Genomic DNA, 17,349 nt, shown 5'->3' with positions numbered 1-17,349 from the left:
GGGGAAGCCTCGGCTCCGGGAGGCGGGCCCTCGGCGCGGGGGCAGCCAATCCGCTCCGCCGCTGCCCGTTAACAGGGCAGGCTCTCGGCTGTAGTTTTAGTGTAATAGGAAAGCTGCAAAAACAGTGTGGAGTCCTTGCTCTTGGGTGCGAAGTGGAGGAGGAGGAGGCGGAGGAGGAGAAAAAGAGCAGGATTAGGAAGGCGAGCGGGAGGGGGGGGGGGGAGAAAAAAAGAGGGCGAAGAAGCAAAAGTTTCCCTAAGTGGCCGCCCGCCCGCCGACCTGCTCCGGGGTTTGTCCGTGCAAGAAGCGAGGAGGACCCCCTTTGGACTTGGCGGGGCTGGCCAGGGACCCCGCCGCCCCTATTGTTTGCGGGTCTCCCCCCCCCGCCGCCCCGCCTGCCCGCCCAAGATGGCAAAGGTTCAGGTGAACAACGTGGTGGTGCTGGACAACCCTTCCCCCTTCTACAACCCCTTCCAGTTCGAGATCACCTTCGAGTGCATCGAGGACCTCTCCGAAGGTAAGGGTGGGGGGGGGGAGATGCGGGGCTGGCGGGGCGGAGGAGGAGGAGGCGCCAGGGCTGGAAACTTTGCCGAGGCCTGCTGCTCCCTCTCGGCACCGTCTTCTCGTCGCCTGCCTCGGCCGCGCCGAGCGGCAAGCAAACGGGCGGGCGGGCCAGGTGGCTACCTGCCCCGGGGAGGATGCTTGAGGGGGGCGGGGGGGAGCGAGCGGCTTGCCTTCGGGCTGCGGCTTCCGCCACCGCCGCGGTGGTTCTCGGGCAGCCTCGGAGCGGGATTCGAGCCCCGGGGGGGGGGGGGAAAGGCAAGTTTGCAGGGAACTTGTGCGAGAGTGTTGGGAGCAGCAGCCATGTTGCCAGCCTGGTGGCGAGCGGGGGGGGGGGCGCCGCCGCCGCCGCGTCCCCCCGGGAGAAGGGGGGGGCTACCGCCGGAGCCTCTCTCACAGGACAAGCCTCCCGCCTCCACGGGCGGGGAGGGGGTCGCGAACGGGGCTGGAGGGGGGGGCAATCTCTGAGCCAAGCGGCTCCCCCACGTCCCATGTTGCTTTTTCTAGCGAGGTGTTGACAGAAGGGCGGCGGGGGGTGATGTTCCCCATCCGCCTTTTGCAAACTGCCCCATAAATTGAAATGCTAAAGGAGAATCTGCCGATTTTCTGTGGCCGCCCCTCGGGTTGCTTTCAAAGTAGCGGGAGCGGGGGGGGGGACTTTTTCAGGCGTGCCCAGCTTATTTATTTTTCCATTCGACTTGTATGCCACCTTTTCCATTTCCGGAGACCCGGTGCTGCTCGTTGCCTACATAGTGTGGTCTACTCTCCCCGCTACACGCGCCGCCCCCCCCCCCGCAAAGGCAACACACCCGACGGTGAACTGGGTTGTGTGTTGGTGCTGGTAGTGAGGTCAGCAACAGCTTTTCCTACCAAGAGGAAGGCAGGCAGAGAACTTGTGACAACACCCATCCCTTCCCCAAGGTGCCTGGTGAAATACTGGAGCCCTTGCACGGCCAAATTATACAGCAACAATTAAGCAAAAGGCTATGGTTGCCTAAAGTAGCAGCTCTAACCACACTAGCACAGAGAAAACTCAAGTTTTGTTCTTCCTCAGAACTTAAATCCAGTGATTCTCAGTTAAGTCCTACTGATTTTCAATAGTTTTTTTTTCATGGCTAAGTCACAGACTTGTTAATTTTATTTCTAATTTAAACTACAGTATGGTGACAGGTCTGTTGAAAAGGGAGTGTTAGTTAGGGGGGTTACTCTAAAAGTGTTATTTGCTTAATTTTTTTCTTCTAATGTAGATCTAGAATGGAAAATTATCTACGTTGGCTCAGCAGAAAGTGAAGAATATGATCAAGTTTTAGATTCAGTTCTGGTAGGCCCTGTTCCTGCTGGAAGACACATGTTTGTATTTCAGGTGAGTCTGTCTTTAAATATTTTGGAACTAAGTGGAAATGCAGAACTGTGTTTCAGTACTTCCTTAAAAATACTAACATGACAGCTGGCACTACATTCTGATATTCAATACACAGAATTTCAAATTTTGCATTAAAAGCTTAAAAGAAAATACCAAATCCTAAGGTATAGCCCCCATGCTGAATGGCCTTTTTTCCTCCTAATTATTAATTCTCAAATGAGAGCATGCAGATGTACAGAAGTGCATACACACATTGTTATTAGAGATGGGGGCTTCATACGAATACAAAGCTCCCCACAGCACAGGTGGCCGGCCTGATTACCTCCAGACCCCGCTGGGCCAATCGCCACACAAGGATGTGTGGCTGGTATCATCTCCTTTGCCCAGTGGCAGCAGTAGCTTGGATGCCACAGCCCCACTTCCCTACTCACCTAGCCACTCCGGCAAAGGGGGAGGAGGATGAGTTTCCCTACTAAGCCTCAGAGTGGCTGTGTGAGCATGGAGGCGGGACTGCAGAAGCCAAATTACTGCTGTGATTGGGGTGCAGAAGATAATGCTGGCCACTTGTGCTGAGTGTGCTGGCGGGACTAAGTGGACTGGTGGGGTCTGGGGGAGAGAAATAATCAGGTCAGCTATCTTTGCCCGGGGGGGGGGGCTTCATATTCATATATGAATATGAAGTCCCCATCTCTAATGGTTATCTGTCATCAGAACAGTAAACATCCTGGTCCCAGAACAGAGAAGGCTGCTACAGAGAAACCTGCTCAGGAAGCAGAAGAAAAATATGTTTATCACAGTAGTAATTGTCTTATTTTAGTATAATTTATGAAAATATTTTGGAAGAAAAAGGGGCATCTTACAAAAGCAGTAACTGCAAGCTGTGCTTGTGCAGCCTTACTTACAGTCTGGCTGTCACACTGACTTCTTGACTTAAGGGGGAGACCCTGTTCCGTTTTCCAGAACCACCTGATACACAACTGGTATATCTCAAGGGCAGGGCTATGCTTGTGTTGGTGCCTAAGTATTAGATTAGTATAGGTGGCCCCACCTGCCTGATAGTGATGAGTACAACTCCCATGAACCGTAGCAAATAACAGACTGTGCTTAAGGATGATGGAAGTTGCAGTCTAGCATATGGAGACCCGCAAGTGGCCCACCTCTGCTCTAGAGTCTAGAACTTCCTCCTCTAAGAGGTCTTTCTGGTGCCTTCCCTGTCAGTGGATTGCTGATACCCATTTAAAGCATGATTTTAATGTTTTCTAATTCCTTAATTATTTTGTTATGATGAATTGACTTTTTTTGAAACGTAAAGGTTCCCCTTGACATTTAGTCCAGTCGTGTCTGACTCTAGGGCGCAGTGCTCATCCCCATTTCCAAGCCATATTGCCAGCATTTGTCGGAAGACAACGCGGAACGTCGTTACTTATTTATCTACTCGCATTTTTACATGCTTTCGAACTGCTAGCTTGGCAGGAGCTGGGACAAGCGACAGGAGCTCACTCCATCGTGTGGATTTGATCTTACGACTGCTGTTTTCTGATCTTGCAGCACACAGGCTTCTGCAGTTAATTTGCTTTTTTTTTTTTTTGATAATTTTCTGTGCTGCTTTTGAGAGGCTTCTTGTGGGGCCAAAATGGGCACAGAATGTATTAGAACCTAAAAATATGATAAATATTCAGCCATCTTATACGGGCCTTGGTGGCGCTGTGGGCTAAACCGCAGAAGCCTGTGCTGCAGGGTCAGAAGATCCGGCAGTCATAAGATCGAATCCACGCAACGGAATGAGCACCCGTCGCTTGTCCCAGCTCCCGCCAACCTAGCGGTTCAAAAGCATGCAAATGCGAGTAGATAAATAGGGACCACCTCGGTGGGAAGGAAAACAGCGTTCCGTGTCTAAATCACACTGGCCATGTGACCACGGAAAGACTGTCTTCGGACAAAACGCTGGCTCTATGGCTTGAAGAGCGGGATGAGCGCCGCACCCTAGAGTCGGACACGACTGGACAAAAAATTGTCAAGGGGAACCTTTACCTTACTGAAGCAGTTGCCCCCAACCTTGGGCCTCCAGATGTTCTTGGACTTCAACTCCCAAAAATCCTGGCCAGTAGAGGTAGCAGTGAAGGCTTCTGGCAGTTGTAGTCCAAGAACATCTGGAGGCCCAAGGTTGGGGACCATGGCTCTAAAGGACAAATGTGGTCATGATTTTAACAAACAGGAACTGTGTAAGCCACACGTGTGAATTCTTTACTTAGCACTTTTCTCACTTTAGAGATTTTTTTTACTTACAGAACTGTTTTCATGAGACTTCCCTGTAATCAGTCAGTGTACCTGCTTTCCCATCTAAATACAGCCCTGTATTGATGGGTTAAGTGAGAAAGGATGCGTCTGCCTGTGGGAGTAGGTTCTCTGATAGTTTGTATCAGAAGGATTACTTCAGAAAAAAAAGAAAGCATATGAAGTCATAGAAGCTACTCACTGTTTGCAAAAATGACATTTGGGAAAACTATGGTGCATATTTGGTTCCTAAACCCAATAACATGGCTTGTTTGTTTGTCAATACGGTGCCAGTAAAGCTAGGTTGAACACACTGCTTGTAATATGATTTCCTCAAATTTTCTGAGTATAGTTACAAAAGTTCTTGTTAACTGGTAGGTAACTGGGCTTTAGAAAAACATGTTGGTTGCCCATAACAGCACGGATTATATTCTTACTCAGAAGAAGCATTCGTATTCTCTTTATATAAGCCTTTACAAAGATGGGGAATCCAACTATGTTGAAAATGTTCCCATTCAATGTACAGTGGTGCCTCGCATTACGAAAACATCGTAAACCAAAATTAAAAAGCCCATAGAAACGCATTAAAACCTGTTTAATGTGTTCCGATGGGCTTAAAATTCACCGTCTAGCGAAGATCCTCCATAGGTCGGCCATTTTTGCTGCCTGTCTTGCAAGGAATCTGTCCCTAAACACAGCGGGGAGCCATTTTATTTACCCAGCGGCCAGTTTGAAACCGCCGATCAGCTGTTGGAAAATTGTTGTTTTGCAAAGAATCGGTTCCCGAAGCAGGGAACCGATCATCGCAAAGTGAAATTAGCCCATAGGAAACATCGTTTTGCGATCGCAAAAAGTTCATCGTAATGCGATTTCATCGTTAAACGAAGCGATCGTAATGCGAGGCACCACTGTACATAAAAGGTTCTATCTGAACAATTATGTACTGAGGCTGCATTCATCTGAAGTAGTAGCCTTCAGGGTTGTAGTTAGTTGTTACTTGCTCAATATGTAAACCATGGAGAGGAAACTTTACTGGTCTGCATTGATGTTAAGGTAGGTATAAAGGGATTCCATGGTTTGCTTTAAAAGACTAGAACTCTTCAGACAATTTGTTATTCAAGAGCAACTCCAGTTAATTTTTAGCTGAATTGTTTTAACCTATGAAGAGATCTTTTAAATTTACATGATTTCCCCAATGTATCTTAAGTGGATATTGAACGCCACAAAGGATGCTATTCTATGTTTAAGTGTAATATAAATGTTTTATATCATTTGGACAGTTGATCTCTAATGTTGTGAGGTTAGCTGAACATGACTTGACTTGTGAGCAGTGTTCCCTCTAAGTTATGTGTATGTGTGCGCTTGCTCAGAGTTCCATCAGGGTTGTGCACATGCAGCTGGCTTGTTTACTTCTCATTTCAAATGAAGCCCCACCCATGCACATGGAGTGAGGCTGCTGTGCAGCAGGACAGAAACTTTGGGGGAATGTTGCTTGTGAGCCAATACATACAGTATTTATGCACTTTTGCGTGAAGAATTAGATTGTATGCGAAGTATGGGCATACATTTACTTTGTTGTTTTACCAAAGAATTGTTTTACTAAGGAATCCCATAGGCAAAATTAGCCTTTCATAAATTTGAAACAATCAGAAAGATTGATCTTGGAGAATAACTAATCCCAACGTAGCATTTTAACTATTTAAAACTGATACTTAATTTGAAACAGCAAACACTTGTTTCTGTTTGAATATTTTGTCTTCTTAGTTTATATGGCAAGAGTTAAGTTCAATATCTAGAGATACATCATGATTTCTTTCCTTTTAAGGGGCTTGAAAAGATAAATTAATCCTATTCTAATTCTGTTTTACTTTTTGTTGTAGGCAGATGCTCCTAATCCAGGACTTATTCCTGATGCAGATGCTGTAGGAGTAACAGTTGTGTTAATTACCTGCACTTACAGAGGTCAAGAATTCATTAGAGTTGGTTATTACGTGAACAATGAATATACTGAAACAGAGTTGAGAGAAAATCCTCCAGTAAAGCCAGACTTTTCTAAGGTAAGACACACACCATACTTTGTGCCATGCATTGCTTTTTCTGTTAACCTCAGTTAAAATACTAAAGTAACAGAAAACAATTAGCAAGCCAGAAGTTAAAAAGAAATAGGTGATCAGAGTTAAGAAAATGGAGAGGGAATGAAAGTCTTAACGATCTGAAATAGCCCTGTGTTATTGTTATGCAGTAATACTACATTTTGCATTCTTCTTTTTTCATCAGTTACTATGACAACTTGCTCCTTGATACAGGGGTCAGCAGAAGGTGTATCTGGATCTAATAGTAGATGCCTGAGTGAGGAGGAAGACTCAGAAAAGGTTTTAATTCCTGATTGTCCAATTGGGCAACAGTTAAAAAGCATCCCACTTTTTAAATGACCTTGCTGAAAAGAATAGTTGTGGGAATGTTTCCATTAATGTACAGTGGTATATTTTTTTGTGGAAGAAAATGTGATCTTCCCAGGCAGTGCTCCTCCAAATGGCCACACAGAAAGCCAGGAAAACACTAACTAGAAGCTGGGCCTTCTTAGTTATGGCACCTATCCCCTGGAACCAGCTCCCAGTTGAGCTGCATCGGGGGGCCCTCCTCACCCACCTTCTTTAAGAGGCTGCTGAAGATGCTGCTCTTCAGAGAGAGGCTTTCAACTGCAACCTCATAAGCATTTTTCTCTTGTCTTGTCAGTTTGTTATGAAAATGCTGCATCATTCTGATTTTAAATTAGACATGATTGATTTTCATGAATTTTGCTGGTGTTTTTTTCTGTGTGATTTTTGTTGTGTGTTAACTGCCCAGAATACTGCAGAGCACTAGTGGGATGATATATAAATAATAATCCTGGGTCTGGTACTGATTTACAGAGTTCCTGGGCATATACTCATTTGCATCCTTTTCCTTTAGACACTGTTTTGGATCTAGCCATGGTTGGTGGACCTCAAGCTTGTATTTATTTTTTTAATTAAATGCTGCCCACTTCTGTATATACAGTGGATATAAAGTTTACACACCCCTGTTAAAATGTCAAGTGTCTGTGATGTAAAAAAGTGAGACAAATATAAGTCATTTCAGAACTTTTTCCACCTTTAATGAGACCTATGAACTGTGCAACTCAGTTGAACAACAAACTGAAATCTTTTAGGTGGAGGGAAGTAAAAATAAAAAACTGAAACAATATGGTTACACACCCTTAAAGTAATACTTTGTTGAAGCACCTTTTGATTTTATTACAGCACTCAGCCTTTTTGGGTTTGAGTCTATCAGTATGGCACATCTTGATTTGGCAATATTTGCCCACGCTTCTTTGCCAAAACTCTCCAAATCTGTCAGATTGCAAGGGTGTCTCCTGTGCACAGCCCTCTTCCGATCACCCCACAGATATTCAATCACATTCAGGTCTGGGCTCTGGCTGGGCCATTCTAAAACGTTAATCTTCTGGTGAAGCCATTCCTTTGTTGATTTCGATGTATGTGTTGAGTTGTTGTCATGCTGAAAGATGAAGTTCCTCCTCATGTTCAGCTTTCTAGCAGAAGCCTGAAGGTTTTGTGCCAATATGGACTGGTATTTGGAACTGTTCATAGTTCCCTCTAGCTTGACTAAGGTCCCTGTCCCAGCTGAAGAAAAACAGCCCCAAAGCATGATGCTGCCACCACCACGCTTCACTGTGGGTATGGTGTTCTTTTGGTGATGCGGAGTGCTGTTTTTGCGCCAAACAGATCTTTTGGAATTAGTTCAATCTTGGTTTCATCAGACCATAACACTTTTTCCCACATGCTTTTGGGAGACTTCAGATGTGTTATTGCAAAATTTAGCCGGGCTTGGATGTTTTTCTTTGTAAGAAAAGTCTTCTATCTTGCCACTTTACCCCATAGCCCAGCCGTATGAAGAATATAGGAGATAGTTTTCACATGTACCACACAGCTAGTACTTGCCAGATATTCCTACAGCCTCCTGTAGGCCTCTTGGCAGCCTCCCTGGCCAATTTTCTTCTAGTCTTTTCATCACTTTTGCAGGGACTTCCAGTTCTTGGTAATGTCACTGTTGTGCCATATTTTCTCCACTTGATGATGACTGTCTTCACTGTGTTCCATGGTATATCTAATGCTTTTATGCCCTTCTCCTGACTGATACCTTTTTAACAATGAGATCCCTCGATACTTTGGAAGCTCTCTGTGGACCATGGCTTCTGTTGTAGGATGTGACTAAGAAAATGTTAGGAAAGACCTACTAGCACAGCTGATCTTTATTTAGGATTCCTCAGAGGCACTTTAAATGATGGCAGGTGTGTACTGACTCCTACTTAACATGAGTTTGAATGTGATTGTTTACTGCTGAACACAGCTATATCCCCAGTTCTAAGAGGTGTGCACACAGATGCAACCATATTATTTCAGTTTTTTATTTTTACTTCCTTCCACCTAAAAGATTTCAGTTTATTGTTCAACTGAGTTGTACAGTTCATAGGTCTCATTAAAGGCAGAAAAAGTTCTGAAATGATTTATCTTTGACATTTTAACAGGGGTGTGTAAACTTTTTATATCCACTGTATACACCAGTGCTGGGAAGCAACATTGTCTTGTTGCTCTTGACATGTAAAACCCCTGTCTTTTGTTTGTCACTCTCAGCTAGGCAAAGTGTCACGATGAGTGTTATTCTGTTGTGCAGCCAGTGTTCAGTATGAGTTTGAGATCAGGCCCAGAGCTCCTGAATTAATGTTAGGTTCAACCCAAGGATGCATGAACAGATATTACTGTTTATATGTAGAGAACAGCATTTCTTTGATAGTGTCAGCACAATATATCCCCACTAACAAAGATGTGCTTTCCTGTTTTTTAAAAAACGTTTGTGTGCCACTTTGAATTGTTCTATAAATTAAAAGTGAGATGATAGAACAGAAGTCAGTGAGGAGCTATGGTTATGGAGTAAGTTTGTTAAATCTTTAGGTTTCCTAGGGATTGATTGCCATGCAGGTTTTTGTTTTTCAGAAATTCAACTGAGGACAGCTTATAATGAAGGGTTGTTCTCTTCGTTAGAGCCCCAAGGTTTGCCACAGCGTTTCAGCTGGCAAAACAAAAATGTCCAAATCTGTTAGAACAATTAGTCTCTATTAGTTATGTTCATTTCGTTTGCTTCAAGCAAGAGTGCATTAGTCAGTCCGCGTGGATTTCATTTAATATGATGTGTGCTGATGATCAAAATGCTGGCACTGATGTAGACAATTTTTAAATTGTGGAAATGTAAATATTTATATTATAAGTTTAAGCTGACTGCATACATCAGGATAGCTCAGTGGTTTAGGTATCTGGCTGTGAAGCAAGAGGTTGGGAGTTCAGTTCTCCACTGACAGGGACTGGATTCAATGATGCACAGGGTCCCTTCTAGCTCTGCAGTTCTTGTGGTGATGTTGCTTGCATGTAACTGGTGACATAACTGAAATGATATGTCAGTCTGGAAAATACTGATTTGTTCAGATGGTTAGGTCACATTAAGCTCCAACAGGGTTCTTTCATCATTAGTTACAACAGTTGCATGTGGTGTGAGTTCATACACTGTAGCCTGTTTAAGTAACCAACTGCAGAAATCTGAACTACAGACTAAAATGTACATGGAAACTTAACACTGAATGGAAGGTCTGGATCACAAGGTCTGAAAATAAGGGGCACAGAAGAAAGGAGCATTTTACAGCAGAGATAGGGGACGTTTTCTTGCTGAGGACCAGATTCTGGAGAGAGGAGTAATCTTTTGGGGTCTGCATGTTAGCCGTGGATAGGACTAAAGCTGGTGGTAAGGGGGCATCCCATTACGCCTCTTTGCCACCAACATTTGTACAAGATTGATCCCTTTTCTACTTGCTCCATCATAAGAGCAGGGGGGTGATAAACCTGTGTAAATGTAGTTGTTTTTAACATGTAAAATGTTAACATGTAAACAAATATTTTGCCAATCTCTTGACTTAATTTTCAGTTATTAAAAATACTAAATACTCATTCATATCTTTGTATTCCAGCTCCAAAGGAATATTTTGGCATCTAATCCCAGAGTCACAAGATTCCACATTAACTGGGAGGACAACACAGAAAAACTGACAGATGCAGAGGGCAGCAACCCAAACCTTCAATCACTCCTTTCTACAGACGCACTGCCTTCTGCTTCAAAAGGATGGTCAACATCAGAAAATTCACTAAATGTTATGTTGGAATCTCATATGGACTGCATGTGACCAGCTACCCTTCAATACTACGTATGTGTTCAAGCTAAGAGAGACACACAACACAACCACCACAAGAACCTGTTTCCTTGAAACCCACATACTCAACAAAATGTGAAAAATTTGTTTAAAACAAAACACCCCACATCCTGTAGAAAGTTTATAAGGACAAAAAGTATTTGAGTGGCTGTATAAATAAAACTATTTTTTAAATAATTCTAAGGCTTTGTTTAATCCACACCAAACCTGTTATTAAAATGTACAAGATTCCATCCCCAGAAGATGCAAATAGCAGGGGAGGAGGGAACAAAAAGCTAAATCTATTTATAATGGGTAGTCTTCAAATATATGTACAGACCAGATTAGAAAAAAAAAGGATACTATCTGAAAATGTCCTTTTAAGATGCATCCATTTGTGCACAAATTTGGACACGTGCACAGCAGTGGCCAGGACTGTCCCAAACTCCTTTACTACTCAATAGAGAATTGCTGGTGTTACCAGAAGCTGGTCAAAGTCTTGCAAGACTAGACTCACTAAGCTTAGGAAATTGTAGGTTGTCAGCAGCTACTTCTGTCTCTGGTCCTCTAGCTCAGTGGTTCTTAACCTTTTTGAAAGAAACGCCCCCCTGAGCCATTGAGGAAGTTATCATCGCCCCCCCTCCCTGAGGTGATGATATCTTACCTACCTATCTACCTACCTAGTCTCCTTCCCCACCCGGGTGTGAGGCAGCGCTTCACGGGGCAAGGATGAGGACCCAAGAGACCCTTTCCTTCCACCCGATCCACACTCAGTGCTCCCCTAAAGGAAAAAGGCGGGACGTGGCAGGTAGAGAGAGCTGGATCCTCTGGCGGCAACAGCAGCACCGGATCTACTGCCAGCACTGCAGCTGCAGTCACCTTCACAGGTTTGGCTTGCTCCAGTGCCCCCCTACCGCCCCCCCTTCTGTTCTTTTGCCCCCACACTGCCCCTTTTCATTCTACCGCCCCCCTGAAAAATGAAATCGCCCCCTGGGGGGCATTATTGCCCACGTTAAGAACCACTGCTCTAGCTATTGGCTCACAACTTGTATGGGAGGGGTTACATAGCCAGGCAAGCTGTCCTTCTGTCTCCATTTTTATGAAGTACAGTAGCCATCACACTTAAATGAGAGCCACCAATGGTGCTTCACACCTGGGTGCCAACCTAGCTCTGGAACGCCTGGGGAGGTAGTTGCTAGTTACTGGAAGAGCAGCCATGCTTAGAAAGGGAATGTTTGTGACAGCATGTTGTCTCTGCAATAGGTTGGACAGGGGAGCATGTTCTATGTGTTCCACCACCTCTCGCACATTACCGCCAGAGACAAAAGGCTTGGTATGTCTCCGGCTGCAGTCAAAGATGGATTTCCCCTTACTGTTAGTGGCATGCTGCAGAATGTTGTGACAGAAGGCTACCATTTTAAGAACATCAGCCCTATATGATTAATAATTCCTTAAGCCAAAAGTTTTGTTTCACATTGGACCTCTTTGGCTTTGAACTGTCTGATGAAAGGTGATAAACAGAACCTAAACACCTGAAGTCGAAGTTGTGGCTAGGATGTAAATAAGTACGGTTTTAAATACACAGTTCGTACTATTCAATTATTTTGGGCAAGAGCGGGAAATCATGGCGCACTGTATTGCCCAAAAGGTGGTGATTAACTAGGCAGAGGTCCTCCTGCTAGCTGAGAAGAAAACATGGGAAGTGAGAGAGTTTGAGTTAAATATTGTCATCCCTAGCTGATTATTTTTCTTAGCCTGTAACATGATGTGACAAAGCCACGAATATCTTCTGTTATCTGTGCCTCCCTCTCCAGTGTGACTGCGTGGTCTCGGTTGTTATGTTGCTTTTGATTACTGCTCAGTATTTGTTTTCACTAAGGCTGCAAGAATGTCATCTACTCCCTAAGGAAGTGTTCTGTTTTAGTAACAGAAATATATGCTCTACGGCAGGGTAGCTGAGAGTGCTGCCTTCTATTTCCTTTCACCAAGAACGTCTTTAGTCTCTTCCCTGATAAGCTTGTCTCCTAGGGTTTACGTTGTGTTCTTATGCAACATCTGCTGACCAGTTCTAGAGCTAATGGCTACCTTATGCCATGATGGTTGAAGTTACAGTTTAGTAAAGAAGCCCAAGGGTAGCCTCTGAGATGAAGGTGATAGCTTTTTGCCTTTTTCGTACTCTCCTCATGGTGCTTGCTCTTTTTAAGAAGGTACGCCCTCAAGATGTTTGCCTTTGCAGGATGCGATGGCAAATAGAGTCAATGACCGTCTGATAGCTAGATCACAAGTCTGGTTGCTTCCGACCAAGGTGAGTTATTCCAGTCCTTTGGCACTACTCTCATGTTGATTATGGCAGTCACAGAGACATCCATATAATCAACAGAACTTCTTGGTTCTTGTGGAGAAGAATTTGCTAATTTCTAATTTGAAGAACTCTAGTAATGGGTCGACATCCCCAAGAATTCTTTCCCTTGGGATATACCTTTTGCATTTCTGTCTTTAAACAACCCTTCCTGGGCTGCCTGGAGAAGGGATGCTTTAATCAGCTGGGATTGAGAATTCCTGGGATGAAACACCACTGTTTTGCATGTTGCTCAGCCTTTTTATGGTCAAATAGTGCACACCAAGTTCCTATCATGCTTTTCCAATTTTTTTGGTCCTGCATGCAAGGAATGCTTGGCTGTTTTGTAGCTCCCAGGACCTCCATGGGATCTGGTTTTGCATTTCTTCACTGCTGGACTATGTGTAGGATAATGGCCACTGCTTTTTAGGTAATAGTGAAAGACGACTACTCCTATGGTGGGAAGACTGAACTGTGTGCCCTTTTCTGCTCCAAAGCAATGTACTTACAAAGGTGCGCTTATCCTTCCCAAGAAAATTCTGGTATTCAAATCCATTTACTCTAGATCCAATATTTCTTGTCTAAGGTTTATTTTGTGTTTTGCCCTGTTCTCTCTTTCTGTGGCAAGGAACGCAAGGTCTGAGTAGGGGAAAAAAATTAAGTTCTAGGATTTCTATAGTGTTAAGCTCTAGGATTCCTGTAGTAGGCACACAGCTCTTAAAATGGTCATCTTTTATCAAAGGCAGGATGAGACCTGGGAGAAAAACATGCTTACTGGAAGAAGAAGGGAATTCAGATGCGGAAGTGAGCGAACTGCAGCCCTCCAGATATTACTGAACTGCAGCTCCCAGCATTTCTCATCACTGGCTATGCTATCTAGGGCTGGTGGTTACAAGCTACAGTCGAACAACACAGACCTTCTCTGAAGTCTGCTGGAAGGAACTGCCCTTTCCAGGCTATTCTAGGAGAGAAAGAATGTGCAAGACTAAGCTCCTTTTAAAGCAGAGACAGGCACACACCAGAAGTTGGATGACAATAGTGAACTGTACCCCCCACGGTTCCTTACCACAATCCTGACTACGGCTGATGAGAGCTGAAGCCCAGCAGCAGACAGGTTGCCCACCACCATCTTAAACTCCAAAACAAAACTGAGTTGAAATCTCTTAAAAGGTTCCTTTGCATGTGGTATCCAGTAAGCACGAGAAATGGCTTTATCCCACAACATCAACCATCTATCCAGTTTAGTCCTGTCTGACTAGAAGCGACATTCCAACCTCCTTCTGCAGTTAAGATCTCTATTATGTCAAGCATGCTTTTTACTACTGGCCATACCTTAGGAATAGAAGGGTCTATTTTGCCACACAGAGGTAAGTTCGACTTACAGTGGGATTCAAGCCCACCTCTTGGTTCCCACTGAATGCTTGGTTTTCTTATTCAGCAACTAGTTACAAGTTGGCTAACAGAGTACATGGTAAAAGTGTACATCAGATACAAATTGAGACTCAGTTAAAACACATGGACTGACACTGCTAATGGCTTTGCATTCCCCTTTCTGCATTTGCAACCAAGGAGTGTTTGTGGTATAGCAGATGACAACTGCAGAGTGGGAAGTGGCTGGGCGGCTTAGGCTTTATAATGTAGGGTAGAAGTGTGGGAACAGTCTTGAGAGTGGAGAGCTGCATGCAGGTGGGGCACAGGCCAAAGGGAGCAGGGTGACAATAACTAGAAAAAAACCACAAAAGGATGCCAGTGGGCCACACATCGGTGGAGGATAACACAATGGCTGTGGGCCATGGCAAAATTTTCAGATGGTAACTACTGGCTCTGCTCTACTCTTGAAATAAAACACTTGGAACAAAATTATCAGTCGGCCCCCCCAAATGCTGATTGGGAAGCTTGGCTCCCACCCACCTACCTGATTGTAAGTATCCTCATTTACCTGCACTTGTAGATCCAATTCCTGCTGTAAGTACAGATCTTGGGGTAATCTTTACTGCATATTTCAGAAACTGAGATTTTCCTGTTCCAGGGTCTCCAACTAGTAAAAGATGAGACTCACCTTGCAGAGAAAAAAAAGTACAAATGATTTCTAAAGAGTAGATATGAGATGAAAAGCACTAAGACAAAGAATAAACATCAGAAATCTGACACTGCCCCCACTAAAACACTGCTAGTCAACTGCAGCAAAAAAAAGTCTTGTAGCACTTTAGCACATTTTATTTGACATATGCTTCGTCACAAAACTGAGTTTGATCCAGCAGATCCTTCCAACTCCATTATTCTATGAATCATATCCCATTTTCTCTTAAATTCTTCGGCTTTTTCTTATCCTGTGCCTTTTTGCGGGAGGTGGCAGTAAGATAATCTCTTCTAGATATAACTACAAGGCCCTTTGTCTTTTTTGATCTGATGCTTGAACTGCAGATCTAGTTCTAGGAGGCTGACAATGATGGTGTTGCTTCTGGGGTTTTTTTTAAACCTTCTATGAGACAAACCTGTACAGCCCTGAGTAGCTGCTTGTCTTTCACTCTAGCCAATTCCATCCAGACCTGTGATCTAATTAAAGAGTTCGTGCTAGGTAGCCTAACTACTCCTGCTTTTATTCTGGATCTTGCCTGATTCATATACAACTAGACTGATTACATGCAAGTTGGACAAGACATGAGATAGAAGCAGGAACTCTTTAGTTTACTGGCAATCCCTCCTTGTTGGTGAAATCATCAATCTTAGGCATAATTTACAGAACAGGATTTTAGCCACTGAGCAATTTGGCGACTGCTTTCTGACTCCAATGACAACTACAGTGTATTGAGAGTCAGGTGTCATATACACTTCTGGTATTTCTGCATAGGCTAGTAGGCTCATGAAGGGGGTCAACATAATGACACTCTAGCTGCCTAGAGTGGTCCGGTGGGTCCAGATAGGCGGGATATAAATCAAATAAATAAAAATTAATAAATGACAAGGCCATTGTCACATGGTTCTCTGTGACGTAATTCACAAAAAATGACATGGGACACTTTTTGTCCCAATATGTTACAACAGGTGGGACAGTAACTCAATGGCAAAAATCAACAGATTGGTTGGGACATTTTCCCCATATTTTAAATTTATTTAAAAAAGCAACTGCACATGGCAACTGGCTGAAACTTGAGGGGCAAATATTACCTATGTGACAGTGTTAAAAAAGACTACATTGTAGGTCCAGTTGTGTATACTGTAGATTCTACAAGAACATGACTTGGGGAAACAAAAATGTCAGAATCTGAAACATGAAAGTTAAAGGAAATAACAAAGGAGTAAATCCGTTTTAATGAACATTAATGTCAAGATGGAAGCTAATTTTTTTATTTTTCACATTATAATAAAATATTCACCATTTATTAAAAACACTCGCATTTCCATTCAAAGCACATATTGGTTTTAAAAATAGGAATGGTAAGTAATATTTCATATTTTTGTGTTAATTTTGCTCATAAATGCTGTCTTAGTTTATTGTTTCCTTGTCTTATAAGAACATGACTTGATTTATAAAAAAAACCTAGTTTCTTCAGGATAACTTGTAATTTTACATGAGGACATTTAAGAGGGTTTTTTTACTAAGCGAACAGGGAGGAAGAAGTTATTCCTTGGTGCCTCTTCTGCTTTGAAAATGGTACTGCACTGGAGGCCAGTATCTTACAAACATAGCAATAAAGAGCAAATACCCATTATTGTATGTGACCATGATGAAAACTAAGTTTTATGTACTAACCTCTAACTCGCGTGCCTGCAGCATCTGTTCTCTGCACACCCCCTGCAAGCACCATGGCTACAGCCAGCTTCACAAGATACAACCCAAAAATCTGAGGGCACATGCTTGCTAAAATTTCATTTCTCCCTGGAAACAAGCAAGGGAAAAAAAAATCCATACAGCTGTCAGACAACATTCATTGGAAAATAAGTATTTCCCAAGCAAATATGCTGATTTCCTAATTTACTATTTATCTGCTACGATTAAACTAACCAAGCTGGCCATGAATGTTCAAGCTGCCATTTATCTGGCATGATTTCACATCATGCTTAAAGACAACACCTCAGATTCAGCACATTTCATCAGCTGATGATACAATGGAGATTTACATGCATAAAGAGCTTCATAAATCATGTCCTCCAGATGTTTTTAAACTACATGTAGAGATTTCTCCTATTAGTAAAAACCTCCTCCATTCCTTTACGTTGGAATGGACCATTCTGTTGGATTGGGAGACAGGGTGGCGGCGTGTGTGTGTCTCAAATGTTTTCTCCCAGGGCCTGCCACACACCAAAACAAGATAGACTGATAATCGTAGGTGACTGGAATGCAAAAGTAAGAAACAAAGCAGAACCAAATCTTGTTGGAGAATTTGGCGTACGAAACAGTAACGAAGCAGGAGGACAAGACATAGAATTTTGTGAAGCCAACAATGTGTTTAATTCTATTAAACACATTAATTCTATTAAACACATTAATTCAATACATTTGATACATACTTCAGGCAATCCAACACATGGACATCA

At 43.3% G+C, this 17,349-nt stretch overlaps 2 protein-coding genes across 8 annotated transcripts in view; one reads left to right on the top strand and one right to left on the bottom strand.

Moving 5' to 3' along the window:
* Positions 1–17,349, bottom strand: part of MCM9 (minichromosome maintenance 9 homologous recombination repair factor) — a 49,393-nt gene that overhangs the window by 21,393 nt on the left and 10,651 nt on the right. For 5 of the 7 annotated variants that reach the window (XM_078384711.1, XM_020802172.3, XM_020802177.3 and 2 more), the window contains exons 6-7: positions 16,565–16,690; positions 14,750–14,869 (exon numbers count right to left, since the gene is read on the bottom strand). In XM_078384711.1, the coding sequence (XP_078240837.1) occupies positions 14,750–14,869; positions 16,565–16,690 (246 nt within the window). Of the gene's footprint in view, positions 1–14,270; positions 14,533–14,749; positions 14,870–16,564; positions 16,691–17,349 lie in introns of those variants that run through there. The other 2 variants (XM_072997432.2, XM_078384716.1) reach the window with 2 other exon arrangements.
* On the top strand, positions 77–10,670 carry ASF1A (anti-silencing function 1A histone chaperone). Its single transcript, XM_072997438.2, has 4 exons — positions 77–517; positions 1,809–1,924; positions 6,079–6,255; positions 10,254–10,670. The coding sequence occupies exons 1-4, from the start codon at positions 409–411 to the stop codon at positions 10,464–10,466; spliced, it is 615 nt and encodes a 204-aa protein (XP_072853539.1). The 5' UTR covers positions 77–408; the 3' UTR covers positions 10,467–10,670.

The sequence above is a fragment of the Pogona vitticeps genome, chromosome 1, assembly GCF_051106095.1.
Source record: "Pogona vitticeps strain Pit_001003342236 chromosome 1, PviZW2.1, whole genome shotgun sequence".
Taxonomy (NCBI): Eukaryota; Metazoa; Chordata; class Lepidosauria; order Squamata; family Agamidae; genus Pogona; species Pogona vitticeps.
Note: the sequence above shows the minus strand (reverse complement) of the source record. Positions and strands in the feature narration are given on the sequence as shown.

What these genes read in the sequence shown, in the direction of transcription:
- ASF1A (XM_072997438.2), top strand. Translation starts at nt 409, where the DNA reads ATGGCAAAGGTTCAGGTGAACAACGTGGTGGTGCTGGACAACCCTTCC. An exon ending in CATCGAGGACCTCTCCGAAG is followed by an intron (nt 518 to 1,808) that starts GTAAGGGTGGGG and finishes CTTCTAATGTAG; the next exon opens with ATCTAGAATGGAAAATTATC. An exon ending in TAAAGCCAGACTTTTCTAAG is followed by an intron (nt 6,256 to 10,253) that starts GTAAGACACACA and finishes TTTGTATTCCAG; the next exon opens with CTCCAAAGGAATATTTTGGC.